This window comes from Bos indicus x Bos taurus, chromosome 10, assembly GCF_003369695.1.
Source record: "Bos indicus x Bos taurus breed Angus x Brahman F1 hybrid chromosome 10, Bos_hybrid_MaternalHap_v2.0, whole genome shotgun sequence".
In the NCBI taxonomy this organism is placed as follows: domain Eukaryota; kingdom Metazoa; phylum Chordata; class Mammalia; order Artiodactyla; family Bovidae; genus Bos; species Bos indicus x Bos taurus.
This window is the reverse complement of record NC_040085.1, coordinates 31,507,062-31,531,751: the sequence shown is the minus strand read 5'-3', so window position 1 is coordinate 31,531,751 and position 24,690 is coordinate 31,507,062. Positions and strand designations below refer to the sequence as shown.

At 43.4% G+C, this 24,690-nt stretch overlaps 1 protein-coding gene across 2 annotated transcripts in view; it reads left to right on the top strand.

Annotated features, from left to right (window-relative positions):
- VPS39 (VPS39, HOPS complex subunit) overlaps positions 1-24,690 on the top strand; it is a 47,022-nt gene that overhangs the window by 16,377 nt on the left and 5,955 nt on the right. For both annotated transcript variants that reach the window (XM_027553623.1, XM_027553624.1), the window contains exons 3-19: positions 542-606; positions 898-940; positions 2,331-2,425; positions 3,383-3,481; positions 4,072-4,164; positions 6,572-6,755; positions 11,985-12,105; positions 12,218-12,338; positions 16,811-16,940; positions 18,218-18,360; positions 20,833-20,976; positions 21,461-21,602; positions 22,271-22,357; positions 22,687-22,760; positions 23,082-23,180; positions 23,768-23,885; positions 24,393-24,521. In XM_027553623.1, the coding sequence (XP_027409424.1) occupies positions 542-606; positions 898-940; positions 2,331-2,425; positions 3,383-3,481; positions 4,072-4,164; positions 6,572-6,755; positions 11,985-12,105; positions 12,218-12,338; positions 16,811-16,940; positions 18,218-18,360; positions 20,833-20,976; positions 21,461-21,602; positions 22,271-22,357; positions 22,687-22,760; positions 23,082-23,180; positions 23,768-23,885; positions 24,393-24,521 (1,887 nt within the window). The remainder of the gene's footprint in view (positions 1-541; positions 607-897; positions 941-2,330; positions 2,426-3,382; positions 3,482-4,071; positions 4,165-6,571; positions 6,756-11,984; positions 12,106-12,217; positions 12,339-16,810; positions 16,941-18,217; positions 18,361-20,832; positions 20,977-21,460; positions 21,603-22,270; positions 22,358-22,686; positions 22,761-23,081; positions 23,181-23,767; positions 23,886-24,392; positions 24,522-24,690) is intronic.

Sequence of the window (24,690 nt, the reverse complement as noted above, 5' to 3'; positions counted from 1 at the left end):
CCCCCGCTTTTTTTGTAACAGTGTCAGCAGGTGTAGCATCACCCGAGAGTGGCAGTAAGTGTAGAAGCATTAAATTGTTTTAGCTCCGGGGGTGGTATTTGCTCTGTCCTTTGATGCAGGACATATGGTAGCTGCTGGGAGTTAGTTAGATCTAAGAACACTTTGGGCTGGGATTCATTGCTTGGGCTCCCATATTTGACTGTTACTTTTTACACTCTTTTGATGAAATACTTTGCCAAGGTACTATTATGTGGGATAAAATCCTCATAAGTACCTTGCAGCTTCAGTAAACTGTGGTGTGGTCCTTTCTGCTAATGCCAGGAAGAGGTGCATGAAACCTTTTGTTCTAAAATTGGAGCTAAAAGCAACTTACTATCCTCAGTAAAGACAACTGTCTCTTTTAGATCTCCAACTTCTGTTCTTTCAGGATTTTTTTTTTTTTTTTTTTTTTTTATGATTCATGTAGGAGAGCAGCATGGAGCAGCATTTTTTTGTCATGGTTCTTTTTATAGGTATTCCTGTGTTTGTTTCTTTTCCATAGGTTGCAACAGGTTTGAAGTGACATTAGAGAAATCCAATAAGAACTTCTCCAAAAAGATTCAGCAGGTAAGTCATGATATTGACGTCTAAGAGGCCTGATCAAAGCTAGAACTTGGGTAAAATTATTTACTCGTCTTTGAATCCTCTGCTGTCTGTCCTCCTATTTCTGCAGGGATATCTGTCCATCCATCACATACCTGAAATCCTCTTTCATGAGCAGAAATTGTGATTGCATATAAGTCAGATCCTTGCCATTGATGTTGGCTTTTTAGTCCCTTTTTAGTTTTAGTTAAAATGAACATTCGCTGAACCTTGTCAGAAATGTTTAACTGAATCTAACGATTTGCTCTTTTCCAGATCCATGTGGTCTCCCAGTTTAAGATTCTGGTCAGCTTGTTAGGTAAGAAAAGGGGTTGCATTTGTATTTCATATAGCAAGAAACAGAAACTGTGCTGATTAACCTTTTCATGGTTAATTTGATAGTTGTTATTTAACAGTGAAACTGACACATTCCTCACCAGATACAGCAGGGTACACAGGTGGTAAAGTACATCCTCCATATCTTGAGCTCTGTTCTCCAAGAAGTGTCATTTCATTCATTCAGTATATATTGTGCCTTACTCTAGACATGGGAGATAAATTTAATGAGACACGGTTTCCATCTTTAAAACTTAGGTTCTGATTCTGAGACCAAAATGACAGAAAGTACTCATATTACAGTGTGATAAGTTACAGTCGAGCTTCCCCAGTGACTTAACAGAGGATTCTACCTGCAATGCAGGAGATCCAGGTTTGATTCCTGGGTTGGGAAGATCCCCTGGAGGAGGGCATGGCAACTCACTCAAGTATCTTGCCTGGAGAATCCCATGGACAGAGGAGTCTGGCATGCTACAGTCCATAGGGTTGCAGAGAGTCGGACATGACTAAGCAACTGAGCATGCAGGCACACAAGCCCCAGTGAAAATTTATAAAAAGTACAGGGTCTTAATAACAGGAGGGGCAGCAGTGTCTAGTGGGTGATTAGAATTTTTAGCAGGAAGACAGAGGTCAGCAGAGCATTAAAGGCAGAGGAGACAGCTTCAGCAAAGGCCCTGAGATGTGGCCAAACTTCAGGTATATGGTGGAGAGTGGCTAGAGACAGGTGAGAGATCAGGGCCAGACTATTAAAGGCCTTGTTTGAAAAGCCACAGTTTCATGGGAGGTGGCCAGAAAGGCCTTTTCTTGACAAGCAGAAGAAACTTGCCTCATGCTGTTTGTTCAGCCCAGGGCCTGAATAGTAGAATCCTTTTAAACTTAGTTTCTAGTCAAGAGAGAAACATTTAAAGTACCTAAAACTAGCTAGAAGGCCCAAGTGAAATTATTGTGCTTGCTTTGCTAGGAAAAAAAATTCTCGCCATGTATTTTTACAGAATCCATAGGGTGTTTCCTTTCTCTTATTGGAGCCTCCTAACGTGAGTAGTTTTAAAAGGAATTTTTTGTACAAATATTACATCCGGAGTTTCCAGATTTGAGAAAGACCAAGTGTAAGAGTGCTGTTTGGAAATTAAAGAGCTCTTTTACTCAAGCTAGCCCAAATTGAAAGAAACAAAATATCCAAGTTTAGAAGACTAAGTGACCTCTTACCTGTTTTTTTGACCTGTTCATGGACCAGAATAAGTCATGTTAGTGAAACTGAAGATAATGTCTTGAACCAACATTTGCCATTTAGTTCTTTTTTTTTTTGTCTTGAAGTTGGCTATCCTAGAGAATTGTGATAATTTATAGTGGTGTTTTTATCTCCTACCAAACAGAAAATAATATTTACGTCCATGACCTGTTGACATTTCAACAAATCACTACGGTTTCCAAGGCAAAGGGAGCATCATTGTTCACATGTGACCTTCAGGTAAGTGCAAGGAAGATAAAATTTGACTTTGTGCTTTGATCAATACAGTCTTTCCTCACCATCCCTCCCAGCAGATGGGAAGAATGTAATATTGATATCCAAACTCAGCAGAGGCTCCAAAGAGACTATTTGATTTTGGATCATATTAGAGAAACCTCCCCCTTAGTATGTGACCTGATGCTAGAATATTCGTATTCCCTGGCTGTGTGCTAATTAGCAACGGACCGCTGTATTTCAGGAGGCAGCTAGCCAAAGCCGAAAACACTTGCCATGGACAAACCATTAGTGAGGAATCAGGACTGTGACAGTACATGAACATAGCTCTGTGGCATTAATTGACTCATGTTTTAAATGTATCATTGTAGTCTTCGTCATTAGGGAGTTTTCGCTGTTTAGAAAAGACATTTCTCCCGATTTTTGCCAGCTCATCATTCTTAGCTTCTTCACAATCTGCCTCACCCCTCTAACTCAGCTTTGATCACTTATTAACACTTATGGTCTACACTGACACTGCACGGTTTGCTTTATGTAGGCATTTTCTATCCCCCCCACCCCAGCTCCTTTAAAGGATTGAAAACGGGCCTGCCGTCACTGCCACAGGCTGATCCCTGCCCCTGCGGGTATTGACAGCCATGAGCAAGAAACATTTAAGGAAAAAAGGAGGAAGCAGTTGTGTAGATTTTCTTCTCTAAACCACTTCTGTCTGTGAGGTTTGCTGGGGCCGGTGTCTCTCACTAGCAGCCCATGGGGAGGACACGCTCCTCAGCACGCTGGGTGTGAGTCCATCTTGAGAGAATGGTGTGCGCTGTGCTCAGCTTCTCTGGCAGCGTGAGTTTATATGACAGGAATGTTCAGATGAGTAGCCATTTCAAGGTAGAAAATCTCTGAATCAGTCGCCCCCGCGTTCTGGAGTCATCAGTGTACGCATCCTCATTTGCTCTGGGTATCTCTTCCCAGCACGCAGAGACTGGGGACGAGGTGTTGCGGATGTGTGTTGCCGTGAAAAAGAAGCTGCAGCTCTATTTCTGGAAAGACAGGGAATTTCATGAGTTGCAGGTAAAGTCCACGGTTACCTGGTCTGTGGGTTGGGTTGGAGCTGCTGCTAAGTTGACCCACAGCTTGAAAGATTGGCTGTTCAGTTCCTTTGAAGCCCAGGAACCCAGTGTTCTCCCCAGATGAATGCTCCGCTCTGAATACCTAAGAGTTACTCGTGCACATTTGTCAGTCTCCTGGTCTTCAGAGGCAAGGGAAGCACAGCCCTACATCTCTACAGATTGATTTATATCAAAATGGGTTTTCACCTTTTTTTATTTTAATTAGAGGCTAATTACAATATTGTATGGGTTTTGCCATACATCAACATGAATCTGCCACAGGTGTACACGTGTTCCCCATCCTGAACCCCCCTCCCACCTCCCTCCCCATACCATCCTCTGGGTCATCCCAGTGCACCAGCCTTCTTAAATGCACCTTGTCCATTTCATCATATTTTATTATGGGTGCTTTCCTGGTCTTGTGCTAACAGAATTGTATTCAGAGGAGGGTGAGGGTGATTTTGCAGAATGGGAGTAGAATAACAGGAAGGTCACCTGTTTTTTTTTCCCCTTTAACATCTTTCCAGTTGAACACTTGCTCTTCTTCTCCAGGGGGACTTTAGTGTACCGGATGTGCCCAAGTCCATGGCATGGTGCGAAAATTCTATCTGTGTGGGCTTCAAGAGAGACTACTACCTAATAAGGGTAAACCTTACCATTTTGCAAATATCGTCAGTTTACTTTGGGGAAGTTGACTGTGAATTTACCTGGGGGAGATGATTATATGCTTCTGAACTGCAGGTAGAGAGACTGTGTTAGGTAGAGTTTTGCTGTAACAGGGTTTATGTTTGTATGTTTGATTCTTTTCCATGCTCTAAATGTCTTTTGCAAATAAGATGTCTATGTATCTTAAGCCAGACAGCATCAACTCTCAGTTCTCTACATAGTGAATTATCCACATGCTGTATCTAGATAATTAGGACTGCTTGGCTCTGTCCAGTAGCATTAGCATGGGCTGCTGTCTTGAGGCTTCCGTGTTAGGAATTATATACTAATTTTAGTTTTTTAAAAATTTTGGCTGCATTGCCTGGTTTGCAGGATCTCAGTTCCCCAACCAGTGATTGAACCCAAACCACAGCAGAGAAAGCACTGAATCCTAACAACTAGACCACCAGGAAACGCCCTGATTTTAATAGTAACTTAAGTATTTTTGAGACTTTGAGTTTCTTGCCTTCCCAAATCTTATAGTATATTTGTTGTAAAAATTGTTTTCATTTTTTTTTTTTTTAAATTTCGGAAGCCTTTTGTTTTTATTATAGAAAATAAGAAAATAGATAAGGACAGTAAAGGAAGTGTAAGTCATCTATAATTCTCCCACTCACTGTTAACCTTTTAGTAATGGGCATCTTCCATGTTTACAAAAAATATCATTTTATACACATTGTTTTGTAACCTGCTTTTTCTCTTAACCTATGTGGTAAATATCCACAACACTGGTTTTTTTCCCTCCAGTGTGCATATGTATGTAGACCAGGTTGGTATACTGTTCATTTTATAGAATAATATAAATTCCTTATCTTCATACCCCTCTCGTAATCTAGACTTGGCAATCAATCCTAGATTCTCCCCACCTCCTACTTCCCTACTTCGGCTGTGTTCGCTCTTCATTGTTTATCTAGTGAATGTATTCATTCCATATTTATGTTCTTGGGCTGGCCTCATTTTATCAGCATCAGAACTGCAAGCTCCTAGGTAGTTACTGGGCTTCTCTGGTGGCTCAGATGGTAAAGAATCTGCCTGCAATACAGGATATGTGGATTCTATCCCTTGGTTGGGAAGATCCCCTGGAGAAGGGAATGACCACCTACTCCAGTATTCTTGCCTGGGAAATCCCATGGACAGAGGAGCCTGTCAGGCTATAGTCCACGGGGTTGCAAGAGTCAGATATCACTTAGTGACTAAACCGCCACCACCAGGTGAGTTAGTGCTTTGTAACTCAGTATATAGCACCTGGGCAGACAGGCTCCGGAGAGGAGTCTGTGCGGGCTGGGGGACCGGAGCCGAAGTTGGAGGAGGGCTCTCATTCCTCTGACTGCCTTAGGTGTGCTGTCTCCTTCTTGAGAGTGGAGTGTTTTGAGGGTGAGGAATCTTGCTTTAGGACCAGTTTATTCAAAACTACTTCCTTTATTTACATACAGTAACATTCTTTTGGATATGTGGTTCTGAGTTTTGGCAGATGCCTAGTGTTGTGTAACTACCACCACAATCAAGGTTCAGAACTGGGGACTTCCCTGGTGGCCCAGTGGTTAGGGCTTCACGCTTCCACTGCAGGGGGTTCAGGTTCAATCCCTGATCGAGGGAGTGACTAAGATCCTGCATACCTTGAAGCCAAAAAAAATATTCAGAACAGTTCCATCACCTCAAGAAATTTCCTCATGCTCTCCCTCTGACATCAGCCTTCCTCCCACACCCCCACCTCTAGTCACCACTGATCTATTCTTCTCTTATAGTTTGCCTTTTCCAGAATGTCTTATAAATAGTATCATACAGTATGTAGCCTTTTGAGCCTGGCTTCTTTCACTTAGCATAATGCGGTTGACATCCATCTGTGTTGTGTGTGGGTCAGTATATTCTTATGACTTCCATTGCATGGAAGGACAAAGTTGTTTACAATTTTTAGCCATTATAAACAAAGCCACTATAAACATTTGCACACAGATTTTTATGTAAACATGGGTTTTTCAATTCTCCTGAGCAAATGCCTAGGAATGGGATTGTCGGGTCCCACGGTAAGTGTATATTTAATTTTATAAGAAGCCAACAGCCGAAGCTACTATACCATTTTGTGTTCTCACCAGCATCGTATGAGAGTTCCAGTTACTTTAGCACTTGACACTGTTAGCTGCCGAGCTAGATGCTTGTCTCCATGTTAGAGAAAAAAAGAACTGGTTCAAAAATTGTCATAACAGACTATAATATTTCTTTATGCCAAATAAGGACTATTATTGGCCTCTGTAGGTTTGGGGTTTTAACTTGATTTTTCTAGGCCGTCCCTCCTTGTTCATACCTCTGGCTGGAGAATGCTGGGTGACTCACTTGTGTCTTCCTGTAGGTGGATGGAAAGGGGGCCAACAAAGAGCTCTTCCCAACAGGAAAACAGCTGGAACCCTTAGTTGCACCTCTGGCAGATGGAAAAGTAGCTGTGGGTCAGGATGATCTCACTGTGGTGCTCAATGAGGAGGGGATCTGCACGCAGAAGTGTGCCCTGAACTGGACAGACATCCCAGTGGCCATGGGTAAGACCTGCATGGCTGCTGTTTCCCACTTTGGGCTGGGGCCATGCCACTTTCGCAGATTGGGGCTCCACTCAGAGTTTTAGCAGACTGGTTTCCAGCGTCACTTGCTCTCAGTTCCCCTTCTTGTAAGTAGAAAAGGGTTTCTGGGTTATTAAAAATGGGATATTCTGGGGACTTCCATGCTTCTGCTGCAGGGGACACAGGTTTGATCTCCAGTCGGAGAGCTAAGGCCCCACATGCTACACGGTGTGGCCCCCCCACAAAAAAAGGAGACTGTTGTGGCTTTTGTAGGAAGCTGGGTTTTGCCAACTTCTGACTAAAGGGGGGAAAATGTAGACAGAATTGCACATTTTAGGAAGTGATTGTCCACTGCTATTTTTATCTTTTACTTCCTTTTCTTTTACATTCATTAAAAAAATTTTTTATTTATTTTTTATTTTTGGTCATGCTGGGGCTTCTCTGCTATGCAGGCTTTTTTTTCTTTCTCTAGTTGCAGCAAGCAGGAGCTATTCTCTAGTTGTGCGTGGACTTCTCATTTCCATGGCTTCTCTTGTTGCAGAGCAGGGTCTCTAGGTCCAGAGGCTTCAGTAGTTGTGGTTCCCAGGCTCTAGAGCACAGGGTCAGTAGCTGTAACATACAGGTGTATTTGCTTCACAGCATGTCGGATCTTCCTGGACCAGGGATTGAACCCGTGTCTCTTGCATTGGCAAGCAGATTCTTTACCACTGAGCCCCCAGGGAACCCTGCCTTCTTTTTTAATGGTTTTATTTTGTCTGCTGCCAAATAGACTAAGCTTGTAAACTATTGGAAATTATTTAGTCCTATGGTATGTATAACAGCATTAAAAGGTTTTTGATGTGGTGGTTATTGCTGCTTTTGTTTTTGTAGCTTAGAGGCTACAGATTGTATTCAAATTATGTCTGCCCCACACATCAGGTGTTTCTGCTCCTGTGCCTGCCTCAGGCTCCCAGCACTATGCAGTGATACTGCCTAGAAGCCCATGACCGCGCTCGCAGCAATTCATTTTTAGTTGGGAGAGTGAATATTAAATATTTTAGTTACTGCTGTGGAGGGGCATACCAGCCTGCTGTCTTTAAGGGCCCTCGCTCGTGAGGCCAGGATTACATCTTGGGAAAAGAGACAAAATGAGACGCTGCTTCGGGTATGAAATCGGATGAGTTGAGGTTTGGTAGTTGAGAAAGGGGAAGTTCACTGTTCAATTAGTCAGTAAGAATTTTTGTTAAAATTGGACTAGACTAGGCAGGGAGTTTAAGATCTAGCTTGAAGGAAAATTTCTTTCATTTTAAGCAGGAAAAAATGAGCATAAATGCAGAAGACATGCTGGTTTGTGAGCAGGCATCCAGAAACTGACCTGATGGAACAGGTGGGGTAGATTATGGAGGGATGAGGAGGGGGCCAGTTGTTAGGGGTCCACGCGCAGGTCCAAGAGGCCAGTAGTTTTCTAAATGGTAGAATTCATAAAAGCGTCAGCGGTTATTCTGGTGCTGACTAGAGATGAACAGACCAGAAGGAAGATAAAGCAAAAGGTCAGTATTTTATGGGACTCACTGAAAGGACTGATGCTGAAGCTTCAACACTTTGGCCACCTGATGCAAGGAGCCAACTCATTTGAAAAGACCCTGATGCTAGTAAAGATCAAGGGCGAGAAGAGAAGGGGAAGACAGAGGATGAGATGGTTGGAGAGTGTCACTGACGCAATGGACATAAGTTAGAGCAAACTCTGGGATAGGCGACAGACAAGAAAGCCTGGCACGCTGTAGTTCATGGAATCACAAAGAGTCAGACACGACTGTGACTGAACAACAAAAAGGTTATGTATATTCACAAGTTTAGGGGCTTAACATGAGCAGGGAGGACACATTCTTCCTAGGTAGGGTGAGAGAATACCCTTCAACAGGAAGAAGACTTAGCTTTCTGAATAGAGTACATATTTTTTTGTTTCTTTTTAATTTTTGTATTGATTTGTGCCATAACAAGGCAAATCAGCCTTAATTATACATATATTCCCTCCCTCTCTTCCCCCCATCCCTTCCCTCCAGGTCATCACAGAGTGCCAGACTGGGTTCCCTGTGCTTCACAGCAGCTTCTCACCGGCTATCATCCATCTTATACCTGATAGTATATATATGTTGATGTACATATTTCTCCGTTCATCCTGAATGGAGTCCATTTTAACTTGGATTGTATTTCTGCTCTCCTCTTCACTGCTGTACCTTGGCTCCAGTCATTCTTTTTTATTGTACTATCTTATTAATTAATTTTAATTTTTATTGGCATGTAGTTGCTGTACAGTGTTGTGTTAGTTTCTGTTGTACAGTAAAGGGAATCAGCCATGGTGGTGGTTTAGTCGCTGTCGTGTCTGACTCTTGTAACCCCCTGGACTGTAGCCTGCCAGGTTCCTCTGTTCATGAGATTCTCCAGGCAAGAAGCAAGAGTACTGGAGTGGGTTGCCGTTTCCTTCTCCAGAGGATCTTCCCAACCCTGGAATCGAACCCAGGTCTCCTGCATTGCAGGCAGATTCTTTCCCAACTCAAATCGCATATGTAGACATACATCCCCTGCTTTTTGGATTTCCTTCCTAATTGCTCCAGTCATTTGGAAAAGACTCCCCATTCCTGTGCTTTCGTCTGGTTGTTGCCTCTTCCTTTCTTTGCCCAGCAGCATCCTGCTCTTATGACAAGTCCCCTGCTCAGTGACACTTCCTCTCAGAGGTCCTCTCCGACCCGCAGGCGGAATTAGTCACTTCCCCCTGGGCGCTCCTACCATCCCTTCGGGTTTCTCTGTCATGCGAGCTGCATGTCCCACTGGATGCAATGAGTTGTCTGTCTCCTCTGTTCCTGTGGGAGCTCTGTGAGCTCTGTGCTCATGTCTTGGTTCCCTATGAGCAGTGCCTGAAACATCCTAGCCTCTTAGTAAGTGGTTGCTGTCAGAAGAGTCACTGTTGTTGTCCGCCCTTCATCATGTGCCTTCTGGATGCCAACCAGTCTGCCCTGTTTGACGACTCAGATTCAAACCATCTCTGAATGAATGACATAATGTGACAACCAAAAGGGTTTCTATAATAGATTGCTTCTTTTGTTAAATTAGACCCCATTAAAGTAGACCAGATTTTACAAGGACAGAAGTTTTACATAGTTACATAAATTAACATGAAAAAAAATTATAATAGCTTTTTAAAATTTTTTATTTATTTTTTATTTGAAGGATAATTGCTGAAAATTGTAATAGCTTTTTAAGATGAGGCCAGCATTAAAAAAGGAAAATATGTTATTTAATTCTGTTTTTTGGTGAGATGAAAGATATCAACATAATAACTAGCATTTCAACTGATGAAGGAATTACTAAGGCCTCAGTGTCCTCATTTCTGAGTTCCTTTCTGGTTTTGAACTTTTATTGTACTATTTATTTAGAGTATGAATAGCATGTATAATGTGAAAGGCCTTTTATCTGAAAGTAAATGACAAGAAAGTAAATTTATAGCAAGTTAATCACACCAAGAAGCTATTCTTATAGATATATTCTTTGAAGTTAAATTTTTATATAATAATTATGCCATCTAGTTCAGTTCAGTTGCTCAGTCGTGACCGACTCTTTGTGACCCCATGAATCGAAGCACGCCAGGCCTCCCTATCCATCACCAACTCCCAGAGTTCACTCAGACTCATGTCCATCGAGTCAGTGATGCCATCCAGCCATCTCATCCTCTGTCATCCCCTTCTTCTCCTGCCCCCAATCCCTCCCAGCATCAGAGTCTTTTCCAATGAGTCAACTCTTCGCATGAGGTGGCCAAAGTACTGGAGTTTCAGCTTTAGCATCATTCCTTCTAAAGAAATCCCAGGGCTGATCTCCTTCAGAATGGACTGGTTGGATCTCCTTGCAGTCCAAGGGATTCTCAAGAGTCTTCTCCAACACCACAGTTCAAAAGTATCAATTCTTCAGCGCTCAGCCTTCTTCACAGTCCAACTCTCACATCTATATGACCACAGAAAAAACCATAGCCTTGACTAAACGAACCTTTGTTGGCAAAGTAATGTCTCTGCTTTTGAATATGCTATCTAGGTTGGTCATAACTTTCCTTCCAAGGACTAAGCATCTTTTAATTTCATGGCTGCAGTCACCATCTGCAGTGATTTTGGAGCCCAACTAGAGGTTCATTTTTTTTTTTTACTAATTTAAAATTAATTGTAGCTAGAAAAAGCACATAGCATAAAATCTGTCACTATAACCATTTTTAAGTGCACAGTTCAGTAGAATTATGTATATTTATATTGTCGTGCTGAGCTTCCCTGATGACTCAGAGGGTAAAGCATCTGCTTGCAATGTGGAAGACCTGGGTTCAAGCCCTGGGTCAGGAAGATCCCCTGGAGAAGGAAATGGCAACCCACTCCAGTACTCTTGCCTGGAAAATGGACAGAGAAGCCTGGTAGGCTACAGTCCATGGGGTCACAAAGAGTTGGACACGACTGAGCGACTTCACTTTACTTTACTTTACATTGTCGTGCAGATTTCAAAGCCTTTCCTCTTGTGAAACTAAAACTATACCTATTAAACATCAACCCATTTCCTCTCCCCCTGCCCTGGCACCATACTACTTTCTGTTCCTATGAATTTGACACACTCATTACCTCCTGTAAGAAAATGGTTATACTGAGAATGCCATCCAGCTGCCTTCTCTGTGATCCATTGAGCATCACGTGGAGTTTTGCATCTTTTCAATGTGATGATCTCAAGCAGAGATAGCATAGACCAGAAATGTGGATTTTTCTCTTTAGAATAATTTTCAGGAAAAAATTAAAAGAAGTTGCCCTCCTCTTGCCTTTCCTAAGAGGATGAAAAGAAGTTATGTCACCTTGTTCTCCAACTGACTCGTTAGGGGAGCTGCCACTGGCCTTGGTTTGGCCTGGCTTCGTGACTGATGAGAAAGGAGCCGCTGACTTTCACCCAGTCCTCTCAGGGAAACGGTAGAAATGGAGTCCGGTCACTCTGAGCAAAGCTAAGATGCATCCTTTTTGTGCAGGAGATTTCTCTTAGCGTCACTGAGACAAGCAGTTTTTTTTTTTTTTGTATATCACAGTACAGGATCCTGGCTTGGTATTTGACTAGTGGACCACTTGGAGATCCAAGTGCAGCTTAGAAATGAGAAGCTGAAACATCTATAATCTAAAGCCTTAGAGAGAACCTCAACTCAACATGTTCTCTCTCGCGCAGAGCACCAGCCTCCCTACATCATTGCAGTGTTGCCTCGATATGTGGAAATCCGGACATTTGAGCCGAGGCTTCTGGTCCAGAGCATTGAACTGCAAAGACCCCGTTTCATTACTTCGGGCGGGTAAGGAATTCCTTTCTTTACTGTAGCTGCCATCTTGTTCCAAAATTTTAAAGTCATCTGGGTCATCATAAAACTGGCCCTCTCTTGCTAATCCTCTTACCCCTGTCTCCAGATCAAACATTATCTATGTGGCCAGTAATCACTTTGTCTGGAGACTCATTCCAGTCCCCATGGCGACCCAAATCCAACAGCTTCTCCAGGACAAGCAGTTTGAATTGGCTCTGCAGCTCGCAGTAAGTCTTGTTTCTGAGATTTGGGTGTGAGTTTGCCTTCCTCATCACTCTTCAAGGCAGGTGATTTTGGTTTAGATGTTCATGTTTTGCTTGGACTGGTGGAATAAGCACAGAACTGAAAGTCAGAGGGCTTGGATTCAGGATCAGACCCTGCCATAAAAGTATCTATGTTATGTAACTCTAAGTAATCTCACTGTCTCTATCAAATGTAGAATGAATGCCAATTATACTAATAGTATTTCATAGAATTAATAGGACAGTGAAATAATTGAATAGATGTGGTATGGCCTTGAAAAATTAAAGACAGACAGCAAAATAACAATCGTAACTGTCGAGGTTACAGTTTGGTTGAATGCAACAGCTCCAAAGCCTCCCAGAGTCCCTTTCACAAGTAGGCTCCTGGGCTTGGATAAGCAGGCCTTCCTTAGGGACTCTGAACCCACCTCAGGTTGCTGCCTGCGGCAGGGCCCCAGTCCTCAGGCTGTCACTCCGCTTGAATGTTCACATGGGATGCTACTCACGCTCTTGGCTGAGTAGTGACCGTGCTCTTGTTTCAGTGGTGCTCTTATTGCCAACATGCTTCTTGAAGATTGACTTTCAAGTCTTGCCTTATTCTTTAAAACATCCCTAGTGGTGATTATTGTCATCTCGAAAGAGTGGATTTGAATTTATTGAAACAACTGAAAGTCATCTTGAGCCTCACTTAGGCATTAATACCAGACAGTGCTAATTTACTAAGAGAAGCAATTGTTATGAAGATAATAGTAGGAAAACTCAGTTTTTAGAGTATCTTATAAATTATTTTTGAAAGGGAAACAGTGATCATAAATTTTGGAATACAATGATTATAATCATATGTGGTGGATACTTTTGAAGAGGAACTTTCATTTTGGGGTGTATAAGTTCTAGACTGAAAACAAAAATCCAGTCTTAATTAGACACATTTACTATCCCATAGATTGTTTCTTTCTTGCGCCATTTAATTTTAGCATCTTACTGTTTTTTTCCCCACTCATTTATTGCCCTAAATTATTTTTCATTTTTAAAATAATGAATACCCATAAACCCACCACCTAACCCCCCCGCCCAAAATAACTTCTGTAACCGGTACATCCCTCCCCATCCCATCCCTCTGGCTATGCTCCAGACACAGCCATTATCCTAACTTTTGTGTTTTTTTGTTGTTCTTTCGCTAAGTCATGTCCGACTCTTTGAGACCTCATGAATTGCAGCACGCCAGGCTTCCCTGTCCTTCACCATCTCCCCGAGTTGGCTCAGATTCATGTCCATTGAGTCAGTGATGCCATCCAACCATCTCATCCTGTCGTCCCCTTCTCCTCCTGCCCTCAGTCTTTTCCAGCATCAGGGTCTTTTCCAATGAGTTGGCTCTTCGCATCAGGTGGCCAGAGTATTGGAGCTTCAGCTTCAACACCAGTCTTTCCAATGAATATTCAGGGTTGGTTTCCTTTAGGATTGACTGATCTCCTTGCTGTCCAAGGAAACTTCAAGAATCTTCTCCAGCACCATAGTTCGAAAGCATCAATTCTTGGGTGCTCAACCTTCTTTATGGTCCTTCATGTATGGGTCTCACACCCATACATGACTAATGGAGAAGGGAATAGCAAACTGCTTCAGTATTCTTGCCTTGAAAACCCCATGAACAGTATGAAAAGGCAAAAAGATATGACACTGAAAGATGAACCCCCCAGGTCAGTAGATGTCCAATATACTACTGAGGAAGAGCAGAGAAATTGCTCCAGAAAGAATGAAGAGGCTGAGCCAAATCGGAAATGATGCCCAGTTGTGGTTATATCTCTTGGTGAAAGTTAAGTCCAGTCCTGTAAAGAACAGTATTGCATAGGAACCTGGAATGTTAGGTCCATAAATCAAAGTAAATTAGATGTGGTCAAACAGGAAATGGCAATAGTGAACATCAACATTTGAGGAATCAGTGAACTAAAATGGACAGGAATGTTAGTCGCTCAGTTGTGTCCAACAGTGGGAATGGGTGAATTTAATTCAGATGACCACTGTATCTACTACTGTGGGCAAGAATCCCTTAGAAGGAATGGAGTAGCCCTCATAGTCAACAAAAGAATCTGAAATACAGTACTTGATTGCAGTCCCAAAAATGACAGAATGATCTCGGTTCGTTTCCAAAGCAAACCATTCAACATCACAGTAATCCAAGTCTGTGCCCCAACCACTAATGCCAAAGAAGATGAAATTGAACGGTTCTGTGAAGACCTATAAGACCTCCTAGAATTAATATCAAAAAAGATGTCCTTTTCATCATAGGGGACTGGAATGCAAAGGTAGGAAGTCAAGAGATACCTGGAGTAACAGACCAGTTTGGCCTTGGAGTATAAAGTGAAGCAGGGCAAAGGCTAACAGAGTTTTGCCAAGAGAATGCAAAATGGTCATATGAAACATCCTCTTTCAACAACACAAGCAACAGCTCTACACATGGACATCACCAGATGGTCCATACCAAAATCAGATTGATTATATTCTTTGCAGCCAAAGATGGAGAAGCTCCATACAGTCAGCAAAAACAAGACCTGGGGCTGACTGTGGCTCAGATCATCAGCTCCTTATTGCAAAATTCAGGCTCAAATTGAAGAAAGTAGGGAAAACCACTAGGCCATTTAGGTATGACCTAAATCAAATTCCTTATGATTATACAGTGGAGGTGATGACTAGAGTTAAGGGACTAATTCTGGTAGATAAGAGTGCCTGAAGAACTATGGATGGGGATTCATAACATTGTACAGGAGGTGGTAACCAAAACCATTCCCAAGAAAAAGAAATGCAGGAAGGCAAAGTGGTTGTCTCAGGAAGCCTTACGAGTAGCTGAGAAAAGAAGAGAAGCAAAGGCAAAGGAGAAAGGGAAAGGTATACCCAACAGAATGCAGAGATCCAGAGAATAGCAAGGAGAGAGAAGAAAGTCTTCTTAGGTGAACCTTTGTGTTTATCATGCCCTTAAATTTTTTTTGATAGTATTTTACAAATATTTGTGTGCTTGAGTATGTGTCTAGTTTTTGAGCTTTATGAAAAGGGTATTATGTAGCACATGGCTTTTTTAGCATCCGTTTTTCTTAACAGGAATGTCTTCTCAGTGTTCTTTCTGCTGCTGGTTGTCTGTTTCATCTTCGGATGAAACAGAGAAGAAGAAAGTGGGTTTCCTTTTTTCCCTTCTCTTCTCTAGGCCTGTACTTACTAGGTGTTCTGCTCTATGACAAAAGAAGGTTGCGTGATGTCATCTTGGCTCTTGAGGAACCTGTCTTTCATTTAAATTAATCAGAGGACATACACGAAACTTTCAGAGGGCAGTTACATACTGAACTTTGCTATTAGGCCAGAAAAAGAATCCTAAGGTTGGACTCTTTAAAGATAGGTCAGACCAGGAGCTTGAAACAGGGAGAGTTGCAGAGCCTGGGGAAGTTAGAAGTGAAAACAAGTGTGGAAACGAGTATTTCCAGGACACTTGGAGCCCATTCTGACTGGCATGGGAATAACCTAGGTAAGGAGACTGTGCCAGGCTTTGAGAGCCTTTAAAGCACCAAACAGAAGAGCTTAGCCCAAGCACAGCCACGTGCCGATGATGGCCTGGATTAGGGTGACAGCAACAGAAGAGGAAAAGAAAGGAAGGGAAAACGTGGAGAGACATTTTGAAGGAAGAAGTTAAATGTGGTAAAGATTGGCTAAGAAGGATAGAAGAGGCTAAGAAGGATAGAAGAGGGGGAAGGTTAAAGGAAGAAACAGAGATATTTGGCTTATACTGTGAACAGGACTGTGAACATCATGCCAGCTATGGTCAACATCTTCTGTCCTGTGAGCACTCCATGCTCTCTGTCATTTTAGGGTCTTGCACATGTGCTGTCCTCTTGGCCTCAGATGCCCTCCCCTCCCCATCTGTCACCTGCCACCCTCACCTGGCCAGCTCCAGCTCGTCCTTTGTGTCTCAGCTTACATTCCTCCTGGGAACCTTCCTGAACCCACTGTTCACACTGGGCTGACCTGAACACCCCGCCCACGTGGTTCTATCGTCACTCACTCTGCTTTGTTTCAATTTTTCTTCTCTAAACCCTAAACTTCATTCAGATTTCACTAAGTTTTCCCATTAATTGTCCCCTTTTCTGTTCCAGGTTCAAATCCAGAAATCACAGGGATTTAGGTGTCACACATTCTTAGTGTCCTCTGACCTGTGGAAGTTTCTTAGTTTTCCCTTGTTTTTCATGATCCTGACAGTTTTCAGGAGTACTGGTCAGGTATTTTGTAGAAGTCCTAATGTGTTTTCATTGCATAGTTACTTATGATTAGACTGTAAGGGCAATCTGTGGGTCAGAGCCACGTGACTGCTTTGTATCCTCTGGCATATACATGTTCCAGCATATCGTCTGATACCTGGTAGATACTAAAAAAATGTTGGTTGAGTGAGTGAGCGCCTCCCTATTCTACTCTCTTTTTAGGAAATGAAAGATGATTCCGACAGTGAAAAGCAGCAACAGATCCATCACATCAAGAACTTGTATGCCTTCAACCTCTTCTGCCAGAAGCGTTTTGATGAGTCCATGCAGGTCTTTGCTAAACTTGGCACAGGTAACAAGCGGGTATGGCCTCGGGATGAGGAACTACACTCAGGGAGGGGAAACTGGAAAGAATGGGGAGAAATGATATCAGACTTCTGAGAATGCGGAAAGTTAACCTCATCTAGATTGGTCTTTGTACTTAACAGGATCCTGTGGGTGGCCACGTGACTATATATTTACAGCCCTGATCTTATGGCTCTGGTTTCATTCACATACACAGACTTCCAGTTTTCCAGGATGCTTTGCCCTTGCCATTAGAGGAAGGTAACAGAAAGTCACTGGAGACAACAGACGTGTATTTTGTCATCTAGTAATCAGATTATTGACTGCAGTTCTAGACAAAAGTCACTGACCTGAGCTTAGTAGGATACAACAGTAGGTTAGTTTTTTTTGGCTACGCTGGGTCTTTGTTGTGGTGTGCAGGCTTCTTCTAGTTGCAGCACACAGGCTTCTCTAGGGCTGCTTGAATGTCCTTATGCAGAGTGACTGGCTTTTCCTGGAGTTGGTGATCCAAGAGACCTAGCCAGAAGTCTTAGTGCCTTTTAGGGTGATCACTTCTCCCCATGTTCCGTTGATGTACAAGGGCTTTCCAAGTTAGGGCAAGGGAACACACAAGGGAACCTCATGGTGGAGGAGTATCAACATTACGTAAAAGAAGCGTGTCAGATTGAGTATATGTTGGTGTGTGCCATACTGCTTGTCATCCTTAAATCTGTTTCTCAAGATCAAAGGAATCTGATTGGCCAGGATTAGATTTTCCCCTTTATTTATATTATTCTCTTGTCATCATGTCTGTTGCCCATTAATCAAATGAAATCCTATGTTTTTTTAAACCAATCTGTGTGAATTAATTTTATATAATCAACCTATTATCTTCTGCCATATATGCTACCAGTGTATTCCATAGCCTATTGCCTGGTGTTTTTGTTTTACTAATATTCCTTTACACACACACACACACACACACACACACACTCTTCTTATTTTTTAAGTCTAGTGATCTTTTCAGCTTCACTGTCTTATCAGGTTTTCCTTTTACTTCTTTACTTTTAGTGAGTTAATGAATTTTCATTTTTAATTCTATATATGTCTTAGAATAGCGTCGTGCAATCATTATAATGTTTAGTGTTCAAAATATATGTGTATAGCTTGAGTTTTTGTAAACTTAAGAGTCATTTAAAAAAAAAGTCAATCTGGAACTTACTTTGCTGTAGTGATAGTCTTGTTTTAGTTTCTCTCTAAATTGCTGTGCTTCTATCTGGGGAATCATGTTCACCTTCCATGTAGATCCTACCCATGTGATGGGCCTGTACCCAGACCTGCTGCCCACAGACTACAGGAAGCAGCTGCAGTATCCTAACCCACTGCCTGTGCTGTCTGGGGCTGAGCTGGAGAAGGCTCACTTAGCTCTAATTGACTACCTGACACAGGTAGGTGTGATCCCAAAGCATATGGAAGAGTTCACCTGGGAGTTTCAGTACCTGCTTCTCTATGGCAGGGAAGGGGGAGGCTTCTTTAACGCCACAGATGTTCCAGAAGTGAACACTGTAGAAGTCTGAGGGGGGTGCATTTTTTCTGTTTCACCTCCTTGCTTAACTGTAGAATGCACATTTTGCTAAGTCACTTCAGTCTTTGCAGCCCCAAGGACTGTAGCCTGCCAGGCTCCTCTGTCCATGGAATTCTCCAGGCAAGAATACTGGACTGGGTTGCCATTTCTTCCTCCACAGATCTTTCCAGCCCAGGGATTGAACCCGTGTCTCTTAGGTCTCCTGTATTGGCTGTTGGGTTATAACAATAGAATAGAGCTCTTTTTTGCCAAATCCTAGTACCAGGAAGCATACTCAATTCTTGGTAGATTCACACTAAGCTCTTATAGGAACTAAAAAGAGAAAAGTTTAATTGATTGAAAAGAATAAGCGTTTTAAAGAAACTTTGGGGGAACAGTTATACTTTAGGGAAAAAAACACCTGCTCTATGCAGAAAACTTGGGAAACACAGAAAAGTATAAAATAAAAATAAAAAATCACTTATTGCTCTACCACCCAGAGAAAAGTAATTAACATTTTAGTGTTGTCCTTCTAGAGTTTAATATGTACTTGTGAATAATTTTTGTTTATTTATTTATCCGATTTTTTAAATTGCAAATGGATATCAAGATATATACTGTTGTATAGCTTACTTTTAAAGCATTTAGCCATATATTAGGAAAGTCCTTCCCTGTCATTAAGTATTCTTCTATAACATGTTTTTTTAGAGGGAGTACTTAGACTTAAATTATTTTCACTTTACTGTTACAGGCAGATAAGTGAAATTTTCAGATCAGCACTAAAACTAATATCTCCATTGAAGTCTCTGAACCCTAAATTTCCGTGCTTAAGGCTGTTATTTCTTTCCTATGCACCCATTCAGAGTCAGTTGTTATTCAGTCTCTAAGTCATGTCCTACTCTTTGCAACCGTGTGGACTGCAGCATGCCAGGCTTCCCTGTCCTTCACTATCTCCTGGAGTTTGCTCAAATTCATGTCCACTGAGTTGGTGATGCTATCTAACCATGTCATCCTTTCTGACTCAGAGTCAGAGAACTTATTAAAATTTTTTCCCATAAGTGTTCTGCAGACTTGTAAGGGGTGTCCTGGAGGGGCATAAGTATTGCTAGGAAAATTGTAAGCCAGCTACCCACTACCTGCTTCTGGGTCAGTGGGTGTCCCACAGGTCCACTCAGGCATCTGTCATCTTGGCACTTGCTCGACATTGGGCTCCATGGTTGGCTGGCAGCCTGCAAAGAGCACACCAGCTTGCCTCTGTCTGCACACTGCACAGTCCATGAGCCAAGTGAAAAAGGTTCCTGGGGCAGAAAGTGTCCCAAGCATGTAGCATCACAGAAGACCCTCTATTTCCAATATCTTAGCTTTAGGACCCCAAGCACAGTCTTCCCCAACCTTCTCCACTGAGTTTGGAATGTGTGGAGGTAATTGACATCAGCCTTGTGCCAGAGACATGGTAGAATAAATAAGACCATGGGCATTCCAGACACAAAATAGTACAAATTGAATGATTCCATTATATGCAGTTCTAGAAAGCATGCATTCTCAGTCGCTAAGTCAGTCTGACTCTTTGCCATCCCATGGACTGTAGCTCACCAGATTCCTCTGCTCATGGGATTTTCCAGGCAAGAATACTGGAGTGAGCCCTCCTCCAAGGGATCTTCCCAACTCAGGGATCAAACCTGTGTCTCCTGCATTGGCAGGTGGATTCTCTACCACTGAGCCACCTGGAAAGCCCATTTGAAGTTCTAAAATAGAGAAAGAGTAATCATTAGTGATAGAAATCAGATCAGTTATATAGGGAGTGGGTGAGATTCTTTGGGAGGAGCACAAGGGAACTTTAAAGGGTAGTAGAAATGTTTTGTTCCTTGATTGGGGTGGTGGCTACATGCATGTATATATCTGTCAAAGTGCATCTGATAGTATACTTTTCAGGGGTACATTTTATTGTATATAACTCATACCTCAATAAAGTTGATTAAAAAAAAATAAAAACAAGCCCTTTGGAATCCGACCCTAATTTGAAGTCAGCCTCTGTTACTAATGAGGTAGCTAACATCTGTGCCTTGGGTTCTTCGCTTATAAAATGGGGCTAATAATACCTGTATTTGTTTTAGATTTAAAATAGGGTAAATCTATAAACTGCATGACACAGCGCCTGGTGTGTAGTAAATAGTAGATCATTGTTACTGTATCTGGTGATTTGGTAGGCATCTTCTTTTTGATCCCTGATAAATGCCAATGTGGGATCAGGGTGGATAGGTGTGAGCTGATTTGAAGGTATTTTGAAGTGCCTGATAGCTCAGATGATAAAGGAAGTTTTAAGCCTGGCCTTGACCCTGCGTTTTGCCCTTGGCAGAAACGCAGCCAATTGGTAAAGAAGCTGAATGACTCTGATCACCAGTCTAGCACCTCCCCTCTCATGGAAGGGACTCCTACCATCAAATCCAAGAAAAAGCTGCTGCAGATCATTGACACCACCCTGCTCAAGTGCTACCTTCATGTGAGTTTTCCCAGCACTCGGCTCCCTGCCATCCTCTCTCTTCCCTAGCCCGGGGTCCCTGCCACTAGTAAGAGTGAAGTATTTGCTCTTAGGAACCACCTACTCTTGACCTGAGCTTCTTAGAATTGAGGGCTTAAGACGAGATGTTGACCCAGAGTCTTAGAGTGGGCTGGTCTTCTCTGCCAAGACTGGGGTTGGTGCTACAAGGTGAATAGGGACAGTGCCCCAAAGAAAATTTCCCCTTTCTTTCCCCTCTTCCCCCTTTCTTTCCCCTCTTCCCCCTCCCCCACCCCCACACTCTTACAGAATGTTGTGTGAAAGAGCATAAAGGCTATGAAAGCTCCTACCTGTAGTCCTGGAAAGGTTGTGTGCTCTCTCTTGCTTGTGTAGCATGCCTGGTGTTTCAGCCTGAAGCAGGCCTGGGCTGAGGGAGGAAGGGCCTCCCCAGGAAGTAGTTCCTGCTGAAGTCCTGCCTCTCCTGCAGACGAACGTGGCCCTGGTGGCCCCCTTGCTGCGTCTGGAGAACAATCACTGCCACATCGAAGAGAGCGAGCACGTGCTGAAGAAGGCTCACAAGTACAGTGAGCTGATCATCCTGTACGAGAAGAAGGGGCTCCACGAGAAAGGTGACCGGGGCAGGGGTCATCTGTGATTAGAGGGTCTCTTGTATTTTGTCTGGGGGAAGCCTACTGAGGTGTTTGTTGTGGAATCACGTCTGGCTGCTCACCGCTTGAAAAATCAATACACGAGAGAGAGGCAAATGTTACAAAGGAAAGTTGCTTTTAATGAGAATGCTGGCAATCTGGGGAGATGGTGGAGTGCCCCAAAAACCACATGTGAAGATTTTCAAAGCTCAGCCATGAAAGCTTTTAAAAGGAAAAAGGGATGTAATCGGTTACTCGTTGGGTTAGGGAGTCAGAGTCCCCCCTATCCCCTACTGTGTGTGGGCTTGTCGACTTCTTGTGATTTTTCTTTAGCTACCATCTTGTTCACAGGGTTACTGAAGGGGAAGCTAGGGAGGAGATCTGGTCATCTGTTTTTACTTAGTCTTCATTTCTACTTCTTTGAAAGAAACAAGTTAGGCAAAGTACTTTGTGATCACAAGATTTGAAAGGTGGGCAAGGGCTGGAGATAAGTAAGCGTATAGGTGCCTGGTTTAACATTAGTGACAAGACAAAGGGGCCTGCTGCAAAGACCTCTTTCCCGCTGAAAACTGTGTACAGTGTGATGACTCTCCAAGGAGATATACCTTCTGGAAGGAGCTCATGACCTTATTCTTGGGCTTCATGGCCAGCTCTGCAGGTGCTGGTGGACCAGTCCAAAAAAGCAAATTCCCCTCTGAAAGGCCATGAGCGGACAGTGCAGTACCTGCAACATCTGGGTGAGTCCAGCTCGTGGAAGGGGCAAGGGGAGGGGATTGTGTTCAAGTGAACCTGACCTCTCTCCCTTCCCGATTCTGGCTGGTCAGTCCCCTCCCTTCCTTGTGTTCACCCAGCTGGGTTCCTCCCGGGGTGAAAGTACCCCCAGTGGTGGAACCACAACAGCCCCTTGGTGTGTAGCCAGTCTGGTAGGTCCAAGCATCTCTGAGTGACTGGACAGAGCTAACTTCACTGGATGATAAATCCTGGGCAACCTGGGTACCTGTCTTCCTGGTCCTGTGGGCAGAGTGGGTGGACTTCACCTGCTGACAAGTCTTCCTTTTCCCTCTAGGCACAGAAAATCTGCATTTAATTTTTTCCTACTCGGTGTGGGTGCTGAGAGACTTTCCAGAGGATGGTCTGAAGGTAGATCACGGAGCCCCTTGGATTTATTGGGTACCACGGTTGGTTCTGACTTTATTTTAGACAGTTGTGGGTGGAGGGCTAGGAAGGGTTTGTGCACTTCTCTGGTGTTTCCAAGACTGGAACACATGGGACAGCAGTGGAGTGCAGTAGAAAGAGCCTGGTGCGGACGCCAGGAGACCTAGTCTGCCCCACACCGACTGGCCACAGGTGCTCTTCCCGCCTCGTTGTCTGTCCATGTGACCCTACGCTTGTGTGCATGTATGTTTGGAAGGATTGCCATCAGGTGGTTCTGCTGCTGGAACTCAGGTTTTATTCCAACAGATATTTACTGAGGACCTCCCAGAGGTGGAGTCTCTGCCACGAGACCGAGTGCTGGGCTTCTTAGTGGAGAATTTTAAGGGTCTGGCTATTCCATATCTGGTAAGATATTTTTTGATCTGAACTAATAAGTTTCGATCAAACCCAGGATCTATGACTATAAGAGACAGTGATTAGCCAGTTCAGATTAGGGTTTGTGTCCCTTGGGGATTGGAAGGACTGTAAAGAAGAGGGTTCTTTTAGTCTCCTCTGAAGACAGCCCAGTAGACCAAGCTGGAGATGGCACTTTTTGATGCTACCTTCTAAACCTAGGTGACGTACAGAGAGATAAAAGAGGAGAGAACATGTTGGAGAAAAACATACCAGAGCCACATTTGTACAGCCAGACTTGACTGTGACCACAGGATGACCAAATCAGTCCTAAGTACCAAAATGTAAATATTTAACCTTAATTACATGGGCTGATTTGGATGATTATGAGACAGAATTAATAAAGGAGCTTAGATTGGAAATTGAGATGCTAATTCGTGATATTGCTGGGTTGTAGAACTGTCCCATGGTAATCTTAATTAGGGGACAGTCTGGATGGGACCTTTTGGGCCTTAAAGATGTGAGGGTGCCTGGGCGAATGGGCTGGGCCGCGCCATGCCACAGCATGGAGGGCACCAGGCAGACCATTCTCGCCCCAGGAACATGTCATCCACGTTTGGGAGGAGACTGGCTCTCGGTTCCACAACTGCCTGATCCAGTTGTACTGCGAGAAGGTGCAAGGTCTGATGAAGGAGTATCTCCTGTCCTTCCCTGCAGGTACCAGTTTTCAGCATGCGGGGTGGCCCCAGGCCTTAGAGGTGAGCTGGGACCCGAGGGGGCCATGGGTGGGGTAGAGAAGCAGACTTTCTCTGCAGGCCCAGGTGGGCAGGAAGAGCCTCAGAGGCACCAAGGCAGCTAAGTGACCCCACAGGTGAGACTTGGGGGCTGGTGTCTGGATCTGGGCATCTCTGAGCCTCCCTGGGCATCACCTATGGAGGAGGGGGAGTAGATCTGTATGCAGAGTGACAGCTGTGCTGATAAGGAACAGATTGTCTATCAGAATGCTTCTCTAAGCAGCTTGGTGGGGTTTTTTTTCTCAAGCTGATGTTTTGGGGCCATACAGAGACCATAAACTAAGAGAAGGCCAACTGGAAAGCATCACGGAGGCTCTTTCTAATCATGGTGGTGACATCATTGAACCCCATCCTCTTCGTTTTTTCTTGATGACACCACACATTGCTGCCCAACAGCATCCTTTCATGTTGAGCATGGTTTCTTTTAAAGGCAAAGCTCCAGTCCCTGCTGGTGAGGAGGAAGGAGAACTGGGAGAATACCGACGGAAGCTCCTTATGTTCCTGGAAATTTCCAGCTACTATGACCCAGGCCGGCTCATCTGTGATTTTCCTTTTGATGGTGGGTATCTTTAGCCACTTTAGCAAAAGATAATGCAAAATGGATCCTTCCCTTATACCAGTTCCCCAACCCTCCCAAAAGTTGGGCCTGGGAAAAACCATGTGTTTCAGGCCTGTGCTCCTATTCTGTCCCCTCTGAAGACTCACTTTTGAACCATGATTATGAGAAG